The sequence below is a fragment of the Peromyscus eremicus genome, chromosome 22 (assembly GCF_949786415.1).
Source record: "Peromyscus eremicus chromosome 22, PerEre_H2_v1, whole genome shotgun sequence".
Lineage (NCBI taxonomy): Eukaryota > Metazoa > Chordata > Mammalia > Rodentia > Cricetidae > Peromyscus > Peromyscus eremicus.
In genome coordinates, this window is record NC_081437.1 from 40,416,519 (window position 1) to 40,436,828 (window position 20,310).

General features: G+C 43.1%; 1 protein-coding gene across 10 annotated transcripts in view; it reads right to left on the reverse strand.

Annotated features, from left to right (window-relative positions):
- Window positions 1-16,425: 16,425 nt before the first annotated feature.
- The window catches only part of Dcdc2c (doublecortin domain containing 2C), a 69,882-nt gene continuing 65,997 nt past the window's right edge, over window positions 16,426-20,310 (reverse strand). For 5 of the 10 annotated variants that reach the window (XM_059248204.1, XM_059248203.1, XM_059248208.1 and 2 more), the window contains one exon: window positions 16,426-17,734. In XM_059248204.1, the coding sequence (XP_059104187.1) occupies window positions 16,764-17,734 (971 nt within the window). In that variant the 3' untranslated portion in view covers window positions 16,426-16,763. The remainder of the gene's footprint in view (window positions 17,735-20,310) is intronic. The other 5 variants (XM_059248214.1, XM_059248215.1, XM_059248210.1 and 2 more) reach the window with 3 other exon arrangements.

Consider the following 20,310-nt stretch of genomic DNA (forward strand, 5'->3'; position numbering starts at 1 on the left):
GGCACTAGAAAACAACCACCAGATATATCCAACCTCTTAACATTGTAACACCATATTATCTACAGTGCTCACCCTTGAGAGCCAAAATTTGTTTTAATTTTTAAATAAAAAAAATAATCTTTAAGTACAATCACATAATGTTTTAAGTAAGTATAGGATTTTGTGTTGGGCCGCATGCATAGCTGTTGTTAGGTGTCTATGTCCCGTGATCGGCAGGTTAAACATGCCTGAAGATGGTCCTCCTCATTTCTCCAGCAGGTATGATTTATATATGTGCTCTACTTTAAAAGCTTCTGAAGATGATTTTAATGCTGTGTATTGTACAGATTAGAAGATTTGAACACAAAATAAAGTCCGGGGTTGGGGAGATGGTTTGACAGTCCAGAGCATCTACTCTTCTTAGACAGGACTTGACTTCTGTCACGAGCACTCACGACGCCTGGCTTATGGCCACAGATCTAGGGCAATCTGGTTTCCACCCACCCACATACAGATATATACCTAATTTAAAACAATAAAAATAAATCTTTTTAAAGATAAAGTCCAATATGCCTTATTTGTATTAATCTGATCTTGCTGGGTTTTTTTCCTTTTTTTTTTTTTTTTTATGAAGTAACCAGAATAACCTTGGGCCTCTTCTGAGGAGCTGGCCCTCCCTCCATGTGCTCTGCATTCACTCGGTACTATTTCATAAGGAAATAGTCTTTCCTTCCCAGATACTGTCCGTAATTGGGTCAAAAGAATTAACACTAAACATGCTTCAAAAATAACAAGACACCCCGGGCAAAGCTCCGCTGTGAGACGTACGGCTGTGCCCTTTGCTGAAGCCAGCAGGAGTGATGTGGGTGTGCAAGCAGTCACCCCAGCCAATGGGCCTCACCCCAGTGGTTTGCAAAGTGTCCCAGGGTTTGCATTAATGCAATAGCAGCAATTGCTCTCAGACTCCAAAGGAGGAATTTCCTCACAGTTCCCACCATTCCTTTACCTAATATACAACCATTCCTCATTTAGTCTAGAAATAAACGACAGTAGGGCTTCCAAAATGGAATCTGCTATTGATCTTCTAGCGACAGGGTTCTGGGCACATGGAAGACCCCCCCTCCTGCTTAATCATTTTTCCAGAACATGAGAATGTTGAGAGATGTGTGTGCAAGCCAGCACACCAACAGGCTCAGCCTTTGCAACTGACCCTGGTCAGGTCACACAAGAAGCAGGTGGAGACCCACAAAGGGCTGGCAGCCTCTCTGCAGCCCTGGTCCTGTCCCTAATAAGGACAGTAGAGAGGAAACCTCATAAATAGTTCCCAAAGCTAGCAATGTAGTTCAGTTTCAGAGTACTTGTCGAGAACACAGAAAGCCCTGGGCGTAATCCCTAGCATTTCATATGGTGCTTACCTACAACCCTAGCACATGAGAGGTAGAAACAAGAGGATCAGAGGTTCAAGGCTAGCCTGGGCTATATAGAAAATTGGAGACAACCAAAAAAAAAAGGAGAGGATCGAGTAATTTCCTGGACTCAGAAAGACAAATATTTACATGTTTTTCTCTTGTGTGGATCCTAGATTCCATGCAAATACATAAAATCACACACACACACACACACACACACACACACACACCATGAAAATAAAGAAGTGGGGGGCAGGGAGAGGGCATGGGCTGAACATGGTCAAAGTTCACAATGTTCTTAAATGACATCTACATGAGGTTCGTCACTATGTGGGAGGAGTAAACACTAACAAAAAGGTTTAAATGTTATACAGGTGAATTATAAAACAAACTTTTAATCCAGGAAAGTGATCTTCTCACCTAAAATCTGGAGAAAAGAAAAATCAAATCTGCCTCACTAAACATATATGATTAAAGAGAGCTGGGGAGCAGACTATAGCCTCCTGGCGGGCAGGCTAAGTGCAAAGCCTGATGAAACACTGAAAAACAACACAGGCTTCCATGAGGCGAGGTCTCAGCCAGCATTGGAGATGGTGTTTGTTTTCATCCACTGAAGGAAGGACCAAGGACCTTTCTGGAAACAGTGACCCAGCAAAGTAACACACTCCAGGAACAAGAAGTCGGCTACACACCCCAAGTCACCCAAGAAGTGAGTCATGTTCTCTCTGATGGGAGCCCTGGCTGCTGTCTTCATCACACCGATGGCAGAGGCTTCCTCACCCTGGGCTCATCAGGAGAAATCATCAAGCAGCCCCTCTCCAGCTGGCGGAGCTCTCAGTGTGGTGGCTCTGCTCTCCTCTGTGCTGTTCATGATTACCTTCAGCATCATTAGCCTGCAGTGTCTCGCAGACCCTGGGCTAATTTATCACTCATTCCACACATTCGCCCTAAAGATAACAAGAGGACTCCCTGCTGTGCCTGAGCATGGGAAGTCAAGAGAAACAGAAGGATTCTTCACTGACCACGAGAACCCATCACATCAAAGATTTGTCATCTTCCATGAGTTTATGAGAAAGGTAAGAAAAGCCAAATCACGTGTGGAAATTAGCATTTGCAAGTCAAGGCAAGCACAAGAGGACGGAAGCGAAGCCGATTCCACGCAGCTCTTGAAACTCATTACTGTGAAGGGTCGGGATGGCACAAATGGGTTACACCACTTGCAAGGAGGCCTAATATTGAAACCCATTAGCTTAAGATTGGAGAGGGTAAGGCTTGAATCCCAAAGATTTTAAACAATTTATATGAAGAATTTCCACATCGTTTGTGGGTTTCTTGAATGCATGTATGCACATAATTTCTTCAGAAGCAATAATCATCCACAATAAAATGCCAAGTGGGACTCAGGAAGCACAGGATAACACACCTACACAGAAATTTCTCAACATATGGACTAGCAAAACAGCAGCTGTGGACAGGCTTTTAATAGACCTAAAATCCCGCAGGAAGTCCTTAACACAAACAATCTTGTGTTAAACCACCCTTGCCCAAAGAATCTCACAAAACTCACCATCCTGTGAAAAGGGTGGGTGAAAGTAAAGTTGTAAACACGTTAGAATTTTCATTTCCAAATAATTCATGAAGAATAGTCACCATAGAGTTTGAGCAATGATGGATCAACAGCTAAAAGCGTTTATTACTCTTGTAGAAGACCAGAGTTCAGCTACCAGCACCCACAGCCATTGGCTCCCAACCACCTGGAACTCCAGCACCAAGGGATCTGATGCCATCTTCTGGCCTCGGAGGGTATCTGCACACACATAGTACACATAGTCACACAGAGACACACACGTGCACATAAGTGAAATTTTTCAATAAAAAAATTAAAGAATTGTAGCCCTTTGGCTAGAGATATATCTCAGTGGCAGAGCACTTGTCTAGCTTGCTTGGGACCCTGTATTCAATTCCTCTACCAGAAGTCTACTCACACAAGGACCAAAGCAGTGACAGACGCCATGCTGACTAGGAATGAAGATGAGTCTCGGGTATCTAAAAGCTCCAGACCTATCTTGTGGGTAGATTTCCTCATTTGATCCTAATGAAAGCCTGAGACCTGTACACTATAATTGCCTCAACTTTAAGATAAGAATTATGTTTATGGTTCATAAATTCACCTCCTTCCTTTAACCCCACAGCATGCTTCTTGGGCCATGAAAAGCAGCCATTCTCTACCAGACCCAGATGAAATGTATTGTCGTCCATACCCTTTCAATAATCTGCGGTTTTCACACGCTCTCAGGGAGGACAAAATGTGAGGACAGAAGATGATCAGTCACTGTGCTGATAAACACAAATGTGGGCAAAACACTGGAGATCTGCCAGACCTCAGTCTCGACAGTATGTGAACATCAGCTTACTTGGCCAGGATGGCCCTCCTAGGCAGGAACTTTTCACTCATTCTTGCCCCAAACTGGCACCATGGGATGCAAAGCTAAAACCCTGTCCAGATCTCCTCTCTCTACCTCTGCCAGTCCCACCAGGGTCTCTAGATGAGACCTATTCAAAGGACAGGAGAGTTGTTTCCATCCTCTCCCATCAGAACATGTTGTCTTTCAGACCTTGTTAGGGTTACTGTTGTCACAATGAAACACTGTGACCAAAAAGCAAATTGAGGAGGAAAGAGTTTACTCAGCTTACACTTCCACATTGTAGTCCATCATCTAAGGAAGTCAGGACAGAAACTCAAACAGGACAGGAACCTGGAGGCAGGAGCTCGTGCACAAGCCACGGAAGGGTGCTGCTCGGTGGTTTGCTCCCCATGGCCTGCTCAACCTACTTTCTTAAAAAACCCAGGACCACTAACCCAGGGGTGGAACTCTCCTTCATCAATCACTAAGAAAATGCTCTACAGCTGGATCTTATGGAAACATTTTTTAAAATATTTATTTATTTATTTATTTATTTATTTATTTATTTATTTATTTATTTATTATGTATACAGTGTTCTGCCTGCATCCCTGCAGGCCAGAAGAGGGCACCAGATTTCATTACAGATGGTTATAAACCATCATGTGGTTGCTGGAAATTGAACTCAGGACCTCTGGAAGAACAGCCAGTGCTCTTAACCTCTGAGCTATCTTTCCATCCTGGAAGCATTTTCTTAATTGAGGTTTCTTCCTCTCAAATGACTTTAACTTGTGTCAAGTTGGCATAAAACTATGCAGCATAGACCTGAAATACTCCTACACCCAGTATCTCCAAGGAACATCCAACTGCTGGACAGACTAAGCTTCAGCAAGTTTTTCTCTTTAGATTATCTTTACAAACTGGAGCTGCAACCATATCCAAGAGTCTTCTCCCTGAATGGATTATATCAAAACCAACGTGCCTATCATCCTTGGCTGACAAGGCCAGAGGGATTATGTTTTAAATGTTAACTTTTACAAAGCATTTACACAATGAGCGTGCCATTTTAAAAATGTTTTAATTTCAGAGAAAAAGAAGAGTCCATTATTTGAAAAGAATATCCCCTTTGTCACGTTCCTTTCCTTCTTTGGGCTCACTAACTCAGCTCTGTGGTTTGCTAAGGTCTTCAAAATCTTTTATACTTGACTGACCTTCGACAAATCCTAAGTACAAAGACTTTTTGGTAGGGTTTCCATGGATACAGAACAAAGTTTCACTCCATTCATAGAGTAAGAGGCAGAGCCATGGGTTGCTCCTGCGCCGAAAATGAGAGAGATGAGAATTGGCTCCAACTTCTGAGAAGGCCGGGTTGCTCTGCTCTCTCCCATATGGCAACCTCTGGCCACAGGTGGCTAGTAAACCTTAGTGTCTCCATCTTTTCTCAATAGCTAAACTGAGAAAAGAGGAGGGGGAGGGGTAAGGGAGAAGAGGGGGGCAGGAGGGAAGAGGAGTAGTGTGGACCTGGCTTACCCTGTCCAGACTCAGACAGAGACTGTGCCAGGAGAAGGAGGGAGCTGAATGATATAAGCAAACAGCACCTCACAGCTAAGACCTCTCAGCTGTCAGGAACTGAGCCTGCCTGTGACTGAGCGTTCACCCTCCCTGGAAAGCCAGGGTACAATGACTCTCAAATGCTATGGAGCTAGGCAAGCCATGTTATCTGTCAAGAACAGGCTCTGCCCTAATCTGAGTTCCTCCATGATGTGGAAAACAATGGCTTTTCAAGCTGTGTTTTACTCTGAGAGACTTTACAAACAGCTTTTTCTTCATTTTGAGGGAGGGAGATGACTATAGCCCAAGCAGGGCCACAGATACCACCACCTCATGCTCAGCACAACCCACATGGATCAGAATGATGGCTCATTCCTGGGAGCAGAAAGGGTGCTGCCCTATAAATGGATCTGGAGACTTGAGACGGTAGGAGCACATGGGCTATTAAATCGCATCAAGGAAACCAGGCCCAATAACTTATCCAATGTACCAGACTTTGGAAGAGGTGTCATTCTTTGTCTAGACCCCATAGAACGTGTGTGTGGCTATGGCCCCACATCAACCTATCATCTGATACTTGGTGATGGACCAAGAGCTGACAGAAGACTCCTATCCCTGAGGCTTCAGCATGGCTTGGTCCCTGGTGGTTGACACAGCCTACTTCTACATGTCCATCTGCTTGCCCATTTGGACCTGGACCTAATATGTCCTGCTCTACACTATGTTCAATTCATTTATCCCTGCAGCTGCCTCCATCTTTCTTCATAAAATGAGACTTACCTTATCAATACATATTGTTAACATCTCTACCAGCCCATTTCTGAAACCTTATGAACTCCAGGGCAGATCTATTTAACTTGTATTCACGTAAACCACACATATGCAGATCTATAGGTACATTTACTCTGTATGTGTGTGATATATTAGAGTTAATATTAGTAATTGAATTTGAATAAAAAGCCAGAAGCGGTGGCTCATGCCTTTAGTCCAAGCACTTGTGAAGCATGGCCAAGCAGATATCTGCAAGTTTGAGGCCAGCCTTGTCTAGATAGTGAGTTCTAGGTGACACAAAGCTACATAGTGAGATCCTGTCTTTAAAAACAAACAAGATTGAAATGAAAGGGCCCCCATTTGCCTCGGCCAGATTACAAAGGTAGGAGAATTTATCTGGTAAATTGTAGCCACTGAAAGGATTGAAATTTGAGAACTTTTTATTCAATAAATTCTGGCACTGCGGAAGGACACTTATGCGTTTGTCTATGTTTGCGGCATAGCATGGCCACAGGAACTTGTTCTTTTTACTCTTAAGGCTCCTGGTCCCAAAACATGTCTGCTCTTGAATGTCATTCATCCTACAAATAAGCCTTCTGCAGAAACCAGGAGTTCTGACTCACCAGTTCCAACCCAAATGCAGCCTCCTAGCAAGCATGTAATGACGGCAACAGTACAAATGACCCACATGAAGAAATGCATGCTTTGTATGGATGAGAAGCCAGTGTCTTTTTTAAATAAGCAAACCATGCATTAAATCGTTTAAATCAAATTCAGGAGTGGGAGCTGTTTCATCAGGATGCATATCCCTGCTGGAGTGCCATCTCACACCCACTTTCCAAGACTGATATTTTAAGGGCTCAGGGGCCCAACCCGAAAGCATTCAAAGGCATCCACACTCATGCAAGTGTAGAGTTTGGGGGTCAGGGCAACTAAATTTCAACTGTGTTTGAGCTTCCGCACAATCAGAAAAGCCAATGAAAGATACCCATCAGTGAACTAAATAATGTTTTCTCTGCTGAATGCTGGGGTAAAGCTGACAAGAACGCAGCTCATCGTGTTGAAGCAACTGAGAAAAACACATCGAAGAGAAAGAAAACAACATCAAACATAGCTGGGACTTTGGGGAGAGGAGCAGTTTATTTTCCTATCGCACCATATTGGATAGCAGAGGAGAGTGATGTCATTATTTTATTATTTATAACTGCTGGGACTTAGCCATGAGAGACTTGGCGGAGGTATCTGGATGGCAGGCCACTTGTTCTGTGCTTTTAATCATGAGTCACTCCTGAAGCCAAACACCAAAGCTATGGGGAGGCAGAGCCCAAGCTCACGGCAGCTGTGAGCATGGAAGGCTTCCTGCCAGATCTAACATATCATGTGCACCGTGGAGCCAGAAGCGGTATAAACACTCATGTCAGTGTCAAAGCAGGCAAGGGCCCTGGAGGTCATCGGGTTCTACCCCTCACGTTCCAGATGGCAAGAAGGCAGTGGAGGTGGGGGCCATGAACCTCTGCCCCGGCCCCACCACCTCCTCAGTGCACGGCATCAGGGAAGTAACCCACATGCTTCTGATGGGTTTCCTCATTTGAAAAACGTCTGTCCCCACCCTCACCCACTCCTCATCATCACCATTACAAACTATGCCTTCCATGATTAATCTGGTTGTCAGCTTGACTGACTCTGGGACCAACTGAGGACACGCCCCCATGCAGATCTGTGGGCATATTTCTTGGAAGAATTAGCTGGAGGGGAAAGATGTTCCACTAGAATAGGTGGCACCTCCCAGCTGTAGCCCAGAGACAAAAATCTGAGGGACAGAAATGTTGCTTCTGCATACCAGCCTTTGCTCCCTGTTTGGAAGTGAATCTACTCTGTTGCTCATGCTGATCATGATGTCAATGCCATCTATTATTTGCTGACATCAGAACCCACCTGCCTCAGTTTTCCACCATGGTCTGGACACCTACAGCTCTCCAGGATCTCTCCAAGCCTTCAACTCCAAATTGTAACCTCTGAGACATCCAACTACATGGACTGAGCAGCTCCTAGGGTCTCAATGGAGTACTACTCATCAGTAAAAAAAAGAAAAAAAAAGAATGACATCATGGAATTTGTAGGCAAATGGATGGAACTGGAAAGTATCATCCTGAGTAAGGTAATCCAGACTCAGAAAGACAGACAATCATGGTATGTACTCATTCATAAGTGGATACTAGATGTAAAGCAAAGGATAACCAGACTACAACCCACAGCTCTAGAGAAGCTATGTAACAAGGAGGACCCTAAAAGGGATGCATGGATCACCTTGGGAAGGGGAAATAGATGAGATCTCCTGAGCAAACTGGGGGTGAGGGGGCAATAGAGGGTAGGGGATGGGGGATGAGAACATAAGGGAACGGGAGGTTTGAGCTGGAACAGGGACAGAGTGGGATAGCAATGAAAGAAATATCTTGATAGAGGAAGACATTGTGGGGTGAGGGAGAAACCTGGTGCTAGGGGAATTCCCAGGAATCCACAAGGATGACTCCAAATTAGACTACTAGCAATAGTGGAGAGGGTGCCTGAACTGGCCTACCCCAGTAATCAGATTGGTGAATACCCTAACTGTCATCATAGAGCCTCCATCCAGTAACTGATGGAAACAGACGCAGAGATCCAGCCAAGCACCAGGCCAAGCTTCAGAAGTCCAGTTGAGGAGAGGGAAGAGGGATTCTATGAGCAAGGGGTGTCAAGATCATGATGGGGAAACTTACAGATACAACCAAACCAAGCTAGTGGGAACTCATGAACTTTAGACCAACAGCTGTAGAGCCTCCATGGGACTGGACTAGACCCTCTGGATAATTGAGACAGTTGTGTAGCTTGGTTTGTTTAAAGGGCCCTGGAAGTGGGATCAGGATCTATCCCTGGTGCATGAACTGGCTTTTTGGATCCCATTACTTATGGTGGGAAACATTGCCCAGCCTTGATGCAGGGAGGAGGGACTTGAAACTGCCTCAACTGAATATACCAGGCTTTCTTACTCCCCATGGAAGCCCTTACCTTTTTGGAAGAAGTGATGGGGGTGGGTTGGGAGGGGGAGACTGGGAGGGGAGCAAGAGGAGGGATGAGAGTGGGATCTGTGGTTGGTATGTAAAATGAATAAAAATTTTCTTAATAAAAATATTATTATTAAATGCCACAGACATTTAAGGAATTGTTCAACATTCTTAGTCATCAGAAAAAATGCAAATCAAAACAACTCTGAGATTCCATCTTACACCTGTCAGAATGGCTAAGATCAAAAATACTGCTGATAGCTTATGTTGGAGAGGATGCAGAGCAAGGGGAACGCTCCTCCACTGTTGGTGGGAGTGCAAACTTGTACAACTTCTGTGGAAATCAGTATGGTGGTTTCTCAGAAAATTGGGAATCAATCTACCTCAAAACCCAATGATATCAGTCTTGGGCATACACCCAAGGAATTCTCAATCATATCACAAGGACACTTGCCCAACTATGTTCATAGCAGCTTTATTCATTATATCCAGAACCTGGAAACAAACTAGATGCCCCTCAACTGAAAAATGGATAAAGAAAAATAATATATATTTTTAAAACTAATTTACCTGTTTCATTCTGCTTGTCTTTTAACATGATCTTTAGGTATGTGAATGCACCTGTCACCCACCTCATGTCCTTTTGGACACTTCCCCCCACATTAAAGCCTTGGTCCCCATCTTATGGTACTATTGGGAGGTAGTTGAATTTTAAGGGACTATGATGTAATGGGGAAAACTGTGGACACTGTAGTGTGCCCTTGAATGGGTACTGTAACCCAGCCCTTTCCTTCCTTCCTCTGTTTTATGAGGTGAACACCCACTGTCCCATGCATTGTCCCTGTGGTGTACCATGATGCTGCAGGACCAAAGCCTCAGGGTAAAACCACAGACTGGATCCTCTGAGACCTTCCCTCCTTCCAGTGGACCAGCTCAGGTGTCTGGTGGTAGCAGCAGGAAGTGACTGGCATGGATACCCCACCTCTCAGCTCCGCTCCATCGACTCCTTTCATAGTGCCACAGCAGGACAGCTGTGCAGGAAGAGTGCATGACTGTCCACAGTCCAAACTGCACCAGGTGCATTGTGGGTGGAGCCTTACCCAGTGGTGAGATCTCTCCGTTACATAAGACCCTCGCTGAATCTTAGGAAGCAAGGGTGATAGGGAAGGAGAGGAGGGGAGAGGGAAAATGGCGAGCAGACCTAACAGGCATATTTACCTGACTGTCAGTTTGTCACAGAGTGTGAACTGCCTAAAACCTTCCTCTGTGAGAATGCCATGGTGAATGCAGAGCTGCTCACACTTGGTTTGTTCTTTGCCTTTCTCGTGTGATAGTTTTAAACATCAGAATAGTGGGGGGAAGTGTGTGTGTGGTGTATGTGTAGTATGTGGGGTGTGTGTGTGTGTGTGTGTGTGTGTGTGTGTGTGTGTGTGGTATGTGTGGTACATGTGGTGTCTGGGTATGTGTGGTGTGTGAGCATGTAGTCTGTATGGTGTGGTGTGTGTGTTATCGTCTATGTATGTGTGCATGTGGTCTGTGTGGGGTGTGTGTGGTGTGTGTGGAATGTGTCATGCAGTTTGTACAGTGTGGTATGTGTCGTGTATGTGTGATGTGTGTGGGTGTGGGTGTGTGTGGTGTGTGGAGTGTGATCTGTGTATGTGTGCATGTGGTGTGTGTATGGTATGGTCTGTATGTGTGTATATGTATGGGAAGTGTGGTCTATGTGTGGTGTGTGTGTGTGTGTGTGTGTGTGTGTGTGTATGATGTTTTAGAATATGAGCAACAACAACTTAAAGTCTCATGAATGACTGGGTAGACAATGCTTTAGTTTTTGCCTACAGCCATGTGTTACAACATTCGTGGAAATTTTTTTTCTGGTTTAGTTTTTCAAGACAGGGTTTCTCAGTGTAGCCCTGGCTGTCCTGGAACTCACTCTGTAGACCACCTGGCCTTGAACTCAAAGATCTGCCTGCCTCTGCCTCCCAAGTGCTGGGATTAAAGGCAATGCCACCACCTCCAAGCTGCATTCATGGAAATTTAAGTGGCACACTCTTGAGCAATTCAGCATCAGCATTATCAATGTTTTAATCATCCAAGGGCAGTCCTAATCCCAAACCCCACCCAGGAACTCACTAGAAGTTATTCTCCTGAGAAGTTTTCCTGACATTGTTGCTGTCTCTCCAGCACCATGTAAACAGTACTGAGGAGGAGAGGCGTCAACCAAACTCTGAGGTTGGGGAGCTTTTTCCTCCTCACATACACATGGCATTCCCTATCTTTCTATCCTACCTCAAATTGGCATGACAATCTTGTCCACTTCCAACGAAGAAAATTACTTTTCAGGGGGAAAAATTCATATTTCATAAGAAATTAATTTAGAATGCACAAGTAGGGGGGTCATAAAATGTCCGTTTCTTTAAAGATCTTGGATCTTGTCAGGTGTGCTGGGAGGCTTGCAAGTTTAAGAACAGCCTGGGAAACTTAGTGAGACTATCTCAAGCTTTAAAGGTAGCTGTGAATATAGGTCAGTGGCAGAGAACTTACCTAGGATTCTCGGAGCCCTAGGCAAGTCTTAATCCTGCAAAACAAGTGAGATCTTGTAACATAAAAATCTGACCTGTCATTTTTAAAAGGCAGTGAGAGTTCCAGAATAACCTAGACATCATTGGGAGTTAAATTAAAAAAATAATTTTAGTTCATATCAACTTCTAAAACTATTTTGAATGCAAGTACAAGTATCAGTTGATTTACTTTCTATCATAACTAAGGAAAATTGCAACTATAACTATCTAGTCTTCAACTCCATCAAAGACCCACAAGGATGTAATATTATCTAACAACAGAGACATTTGGCTGCCTGGACAGTCACCCAAAGTTCCTCTGCAATGTTGGAGCATCCATCTTCAGCCTACAGGCCCAGAGTATCTGTCAAAGTTTTCAGTGAAGCAGGAATTTTGAAAGGCTGTCCTGCCTTGTTTTGGCAAAGTTCAACAGTCTTTTTCCTGTGTGTCCTGCATGTCCAGTCCACACAGCATATTGTCAGCAGTCAAAGGCAAGAGCAGTTTCTTTGCCCAATGGCTACCATTGCCACAATGAAAGCAAACTCCATAAGGAGTTTATTCAATGCCCATCATCTCTGAAGTAAATTGGTGCTGCCAGAAGCAGACATATCTCATTGTCATGAAGAACCTTAAGTTAACAAAACATTTTAAATGTCATATTCTATAGGTCTTTGAAGTGTTTGAAGACCATTTAATCTAAAATAGACCTATTTAATCTTAAAAACATACCTAATATGACTACAAGTTTAATTATTATATATTAACTACTAACCTCATTTCTTATTTATACAATATATTTTAAATGAACTGCATAATCACAATACCCCAAGCAAGAGTAGAAATATATATACAGTGTAACAAAATTAAAGTTGTATCAATATACCAAAATCCATGCCAATGCAAAATATCTGAAGTTAATAGTTGTCTTTTGGTCCTATATTTTTATATTCCCCTAAATTATAACAAACATCTGTAACCCGCCAAATAACCAAAAGCCTCCCATAGCCCTCTTGGGAATGTGGGCATTGTGTTCTCCAAACTGTTTCCTTCTGTCTGTCAATGAAGTATCTTTAGGTTCCCCGAGAAAATTTTGAGATAATGACCAAGTCCTGGGAAGACCAGCAGTAACCTTTGTTGATATATATCACCTGACAAGGTTCAGGAGGTCTCCCTTGATCAAACCTGATCCATATTAACCTGGAACTAACCCACAGCCTCTCATCTCCTATGGGAACAAAACTCCAAAGCATTTTTTATTTCCATTTGACAAATATATTTTTTTAATTCTTTTTTAAAGTTAAGATAGCCCTAAAGTGTCTAGGTTGGTTCAATTTTGCAGTCCTGCTCCCAAGCCCATGTCTGTCAGCAGCTGTCTCTTGCCCATCAGCCATCAAAAAAAAATTCAAAATAAACACAATAACATACAGGATCCAGACTCCTCATGTATTTCCCATTGTTACATAGCTTTTTCTTTTATATTACTTTTACTCTCTATTTATAAACTTTATTATTTTTAAACTATTTGTTTCTTTCTATGACTGTTCATACCCTTTTTCTTTCTTTCCTAAGCCTGTGCACATTGTAAAACACACTAACCTGTTTAGAGGGTTTTTTCCCCATCTGCACCTTTTTTACTGTGTATCTTTTAGCCTTTTTTCATTTGCCTGAGCAAAAAAAAAAAAAAAACGCTAAGCAGAGTAGCTTTGGATCTCCACCTGTGGCTTTGGTGGCTGGCCATGCCCTCTTCTAGATTTGAGAGAGCCAAGCCTAAAGCTTGCAGCCTGGTTGGAGGTTTGTTTGACCAGGAACTGCATTAACTCTTCCTAGCTATGGAAGCTGGTACCTGTGTTGTCACAAGTGGTTTTTACTTAGCTTTCTGTTTTTATTTAATGGTGCCACTAAACAGTAGCACCTCTTAAAGGTGCCTGTGTTTTCTTTCTTTTCTTCTTTTTCTTTTTTTTTTTCCTCAGTTTTCTCAGGACCTACATGGAAATTCAGCCCATGCTGGTAAGCCAAAATGTTATTGGTTATTTTCTTTTACTCTTTAGGGGCCCACCACCCAGCTCCCAAGCAAATCACACAGAGTGTTGTTCTAAATTATAAATGCCTGACCTTAGCTTGGCTTGTTTCTTGACAGCTTTTCTTAACCATATTAGCCCATCTACCTTTTACCTCTGGGCTTTTTCCTTTTCTTACTTCTATATATCTTTCTTTCACGCTTACTCCATGACTGACTGGGTGGCTGGGTGGCTGGGTGGCTGGCCCCAAGCATCCTTCTCTCCTTGTTTTCTTGCTTTTTCTTTTTCCTAGATTTCTCCTCCTACTTATTCTCTCTGCCAGCCCCACCTATCCTTTCTCCTACCTTGCTATTGGCCATATAGCTCTTAATTAGACCAATCAGGTATTTTAGACAGGCACAATAACACAGTTTCACTGAGTTAAATAAATGCAACATAAAAGAATGCAACACATCTTTGCATCATTAAAACAAATGTCCCACAGCATAAACAGATGTAACATAAATCTTAAGATAACATTCCACAACATATTATTTTGGCCTCTGTAAGAATAAGTAAATAAAAAATAAAAATTCTTTCCATAACTAACCCTAGATGTTTCCCCTTCATTCTAACAATGGCAGAGGAGGTAGAAAGTTTTCATACTTTGAACATAACAGAGGTGCTAGCACCTCTGCGTGGAAACTTCAAGTGGCATGATAACACTTCTCACATATAATCCAGGAAAAGAAACAATGAACGGGCAGTGTATGCCCTGACTCCAGGTCCCTCTGCTTTTCTAAACAATCAGTGTGAGGCCTAAAGAACCACATTTTGTTTTTAAATATTCACTAAAAAAGAATGAAATCACCAAGTAAGGGAAGTAGAACAGAGTCATCCAGCTGTGACTCTGCCACTTTAACACCAGTTCTCCTAGTGGCTGGAGCTTCTGGTACAGTCTGGATTCTGGTTAGAAAGCAAGGCAGGGCCAAGGACCTGCAGCCTCTGGTGATAGTGACAGATGAGCAGACAGGAGCATAATCTGTGCAGAAATCCACCCTGAGAATCTGAAACTAGCTTTTGTGTAGTGATCTGAACACCACTCTAGCTGCTCCAAAACTCCGTCCCTGTCCTGGCCCCTTCCTCAGTCTTTTCCTCCCCACCTGACCCCGGCTCTCAGCTTTAAATATACGAAGACACTGTGGCCTCTTCCAGGCTGTGCTTTCTGTTCATTTACAATACTGAGTAACCCTCTAGAGCTTCCCCTCTGGTCCTTTCCTCCATACTCAGACCTCTCCCCAGAACTAAGAACTACTCAGAACTAAGCCCCAGCTGGACACAATAGGTGTTAATTTTTTTTAATTAAATACCCCTTAAATTTACACTACTCTATTTCACCTCACCCCACGCTTCATTTCTTTAGACTTATCCAAAAGGCTCACCATTATTACAAACCTGTGATTAAAAACTTGAAGAAAAGCAAAATGTCCAATTCCGTGACCCATGGGACTTCACACAAGCCCCTGTCCCCCACTTATGACCCTAAGGCACAATGACAGCTGTAAACTGTAAAGGGTCTTGAGTTTGTTTCCAACCCCAGCAAAGGGAAGGGAAAGACTCTGGTCCATGTGGTCGACTGGGGTGTGGGGGAGGGCATGCTCATACCCAGTTGTTGCTCTGATGTACTTTCTTCAAGGTAGTCTCCATCACAGGACAACTGGAGAATGGTCACTGTCAAGAGCCATCCTGAAACAGAGATAGCTCAGAGAAAACAACTTTCTACTAGAAACTTAGCTGGTTAACCTTTTAAAACCAGTCAGCCATAGGATGGAGGTGGTTTCCACGTAGTTACTAACATCCCCTTGAAATGTATCACATGTTTCCTTGGAGCCGAACACCAGGGAACTAAACACAGTGAGGCAATAGTTCACAGTATAACTAACATAATGAAGAACTGACTGTTCTTAAGCAAGCTTTCGGTCCTAACAGCTGGGTTTCAGGGCCAGCAGGATGGCGCAGTGAATAAAACGTCTTGCCACTGAGATGGCTGACCTGAGCTCAATGCCAGGGACCACACAGTGAAGGAGAAAAGTGACTCCTGCCAGTTGTCTTCTCACCTCCACGTGCACATAAAGAAGTTCATTTTTTTAAAGATCTCATCGAAAAGCTGTGTTTCCATATTCATTTTACAGAAAAAAAAAAAAAAAACCTCAGTTCACAGGAGCCAAATGCAGTAACTACCTCAGCGTCTAGACAAAGTCTTCAGTTTTCTCTGGTGAACGAACGAAACAAGACGACAGAGTGAAATAACGGCAACAGCTCACATGTTTTGTGACTTCCTCGTGTCTGGAACTAAGTACTTTCTGATAAATCACTATCCCAACAGCCTACAGGTCAGGCATATCATTAGCCCCAGTTTTGGATGAAATGAGGCACAATCTAGTTCAAACCTTCTACTCCTGACACACACAGGACATGTATGTATGTGTAAATCCATATGTGTAAGTATTTGAAGATGCTTTAGGTAGGAAGAATTAACTCTGGGTAGCTGTGTATTATGTGGTCTAGTCTCAAGCTGGCGAGTACTTCTGAGATATGAGGTGTAGGCTGATATTACTAAAAGGGAACGGTCTACTCCAGGCAGACAGATACTCTAAGTCTAGACCCATACCCTCCCTCTTCCGCCCTTCTAATCAGGAAACAGAGAAAGAGATTCCAGATGAATTTAATCTTTACTCATCTTTTAAGCTTTAAGTCTATCCTTCAAAATATGAGGTTCACAACTGTAATACCGTCCTGGCATACCTCAGCATAATATGAAAATAAACTGTGTCATTTTATTTTCATTTGCCTGTGGTCCTGTCCAGTTCCTGACTGTTGCTCTTCACAACATGGCTGACATTTTCTTATCATGGCATTTGTCTCCTGCGTTGTCCCAGAGTCACCTCTTTCTGAGATTGCTATCTCAAGGATGACTGTCAATTGGGGTTCCCATTGCTTGGGTGGATATTCTTGGAATGGTAGTCCAAAAGATGTCTGTTTAGAAGATTCTCACTGTGCAGGTTGTTGCTCTAAAAATGGTCCCAAGGATGACTCTTTAGAGGACTCTTGTTCATGCTGTTGCTCTGGGGATGGTGGTCCCAAGGATGACTGTCCAGATACCTCTTGTTGTCCAAGTTGTTGCTCTGGGGATGGTGGTCTCAAGGTTGACTGCCCAGATATCTCTTGTTCTAGTTGTTGCTCTGGGGATGATAGTCTCAAGGATGACTGTCTAGATACCTCTTGTTCATGTTGTTGCTCTGGGAATGATGGTCTCAAGGATGACTGCCCAGATATCTCTTGTTGTTCAAGTTGTTGCTCTGGGGATGGTGGTCTCAAGGGTGACTGTTCAGATACCTCTTGTTGCCCATGTTGTTGCTCTGGGGATGGTGGTCCCACAGTTGACTGTCCAGATACCTCTTGTTGTTCATGATGTTGCTCTGTGGATGGTGGTCCCAAGGATGACTGTCTAGATACCTCTTGTTCATGCTGTTGCTCTGTGGATGGTGGTCCCAAGGTTGACTGTCTAGATACCTCTTGTTGTTCATGTTGTTGCTCTGGGGATGGTGGTCTCAAGGTTGACTGTCCAGATACCTCTTGTTGTTCATGTTGTTGCTCTGGGGATGGTGGTCCCAAGGTTGACTGTCTAGATACCTCTCGTTGTTCATGTTGTTGCTTTGGGGATGGTGGTCTCAAGGTTGACTGTCCAGATATCTCTTGTTGTTCATGTTGTTGCTTTGGGGATGATGGTCCCAATGATGACTGTGTAGATACCTCTTGTCCTTCACATTGTTGCTCTGGTGATGATGGTCTCAAGGATGACTGTCCAGGAGATTCCTGTTGCTTAGGTCTTTGGTCTTGTGTTGATGATGACTCTTGTAATTCTTGTTCCATTGATGGCTCTCTTTGAACTTCTGCTTCTACATGGGTTTCTGGCAGTGTAGGTATGTTTTTTTCTTCTATAATGTCATGTTGTTCTTTTTCTTTTTTTTCAGTAAACAAAATAAGACAAAATCACCAATAAACACAGTAGCCATTTAAACCAATTGAAATAAATCACAGACAAATGTTGCTATCATAGTATCAAGGATTTAGTAATGACAGTGAAAATAATTTTCACACGGGGTATTAAACCTGAAATGCTCTTTTGACTGTATCATCACATTTGCCCTCATGTGAAAACACAATCTCAAGCAAGTATAAAAGAATAGAAGAGATACCTGAGAAGAAGGAATGAAGGACATGTCACCAGACATTAACTACACAGATATAATCTGTTGATCATTAAAAATGAACAGCTATGGAAAGACTTGCTCTTTCTATGAGTCACTGAGACAGGGAAGGCACTTTTATTAAATGAAAAGGAAAGGAATGAGCACATAGGAGAATCCAGGCCCTGTGTTCAGCACAAATGAGATAGCCTGTAAAGCACAGGGAAGGAGTCTAAGCACACCAGCTCTTCCTGACAAACTACACAACAATTGAGCTGAGGAAATCAAGACTAAGAGGAGCCTCACAGAAAGTGGGGGATACTGGGTAGCCCAACTGGCATGCATAAGATTCACCCCATGTTCACGAACCACCTTCCCATCAATATGTATTCTCCCTCTCACCTTCAGAAGCAACTTACAAATCCCAAGTCACAGACTTCATCTCCAGTTTCATCCTGACCTCCCATTTCCATTATGCCAAGTCTGAACCATTTGGTCTCATCCCACAAACCTGTAATCCCCTGTGTGGTCCCACTGCCTTGGCCCAGCTGTCCCCATCTAACAGAATACTAGAATTACACCCTAATATTCTCTTGCCTTCCTGTATCCCCTTCGCTATTGAGTAACACATAAATTTGGTCAACTATCTCCCTGGTTTAGCATGACCTAGAAGAAAAAAGACTTTACAGCAAATGAGACCCTGGCAGCCATGATCAGATAGCCACCAGATCTGCATTCCCAGCCACCTGCATCTTAGTGGGCCAGATGAGTAGTTTCAACTAAGGGAATGCAAGCCACAACTCGTCCCTTCTGGACTGAGAGGGTTAGTGCTTGATACAACTTCCTCCTGTCTCTCCTTGGCATCAGATTCAGAGGCCAGGTAGCTGACATCATAACACCAAGGGTACCTGGGTCATGCAGGGAAGGAGAAAAGCTCAGTAGAGTTACCACCCACAGTGGGCTTTCTGTGGTCATTAAAGAAAGCTCTGTCATGCAGAGCCATTGGAATTGGGGGTTGATATTCCTTGCTGCAATTCAGCCTTCCTCCTTCACTGCCACAAATGACCAAAGAGCCGAGCCCTGCTATACCACCTTTATGTTCCTTTCCTTCCTCACACATTAGCCTTTGACTCCATCCACACCTGATGAGTCTCACCTCTCAAAACCTGCTGTAGTTTTACGATGAACCTTAATACTCTGATTCCTCTGCCCACAGCCCCTTCTCTACAGTGTCTGCCTGGCAAATTCCTGCTGACTATTCACAGTTTTCCTTTATACTAGTCTTGCATCCTGGTAGCCTCCTTCCCAGGCCCTGGAAGTCCAGCATTCTGATTGTGGTCTGTTTCCAGGTATCCACTGAATTTTTCTACCTTCCCTTCTACACCGGAGTTCCACTCTGACACACATGAGCTTGCTCAGAACAGTGGGACTGTATCAGATTCACATATGACAGTCAGCACACACACCTCAGTCACAACAATGCAACTTATACTGGGCAATGACGACATGGGAGTTCTGCATTAAAAATAGCCTTAGACAAGTCCCACTTCCTTTTCTTGGTTTCAATGAATTCTCTCTTGGAAAACAGAGATAAAAAGACATATCTATAGGAACTGTAGAAATATGGTGACAAACGGCTGAAGCTTGCTGAGTAGAAAAAAATCAATATTCAGATCATGCAAATACCCATTATTATAAAAGTTTAATCATGAAAATAAATCCTTACATGATACAGTGCTCATTGTTATAAAAGCTTAGTGAAAATACCTACCTACCTACCTACATACATACATACATACATACATACATGCTATAGTACACATTTTAAAAAAGATTAAATAGTGAAAATAAATGCATGAACCAGAAGTTTGGAAGAAAGCATAAAGACTGTCATATGCCAGGTGGAAGCCAGAGACCTAAGGTAGAAGTTGTGCCTGGCCCCTGGCTCTTCACTGACCCCTAGTGAATGTAGTTGGGACCCCACATAAAGGTTGTGGTGAACCCCAGGCAGTAGGCAGGAGTTATATCTTACTCATCCTTTCTTCAAGCACCCAAGTGGCATATGAAAGAAACTCAGACTGTTTGATAAATGAAAAAAAAATAAAGGAATAACTCATGACTGAATCAGAAGTCCCCTTGTCCCATTCACATAGACCCTTCCTGAAGACACAAAGACATTAGAATGAGCAAAATACAAAATACAATGAGGACATTAAAATGTATTTATACGGATAAAGTAATTAACATAACAAAATGAGGATACAAAATACTAGTTTGCCATAATATCCATGTTATGGGGAGATATATTGAAACACATTTTCAAAGCCCTGGCACTCACCTTGACTTTC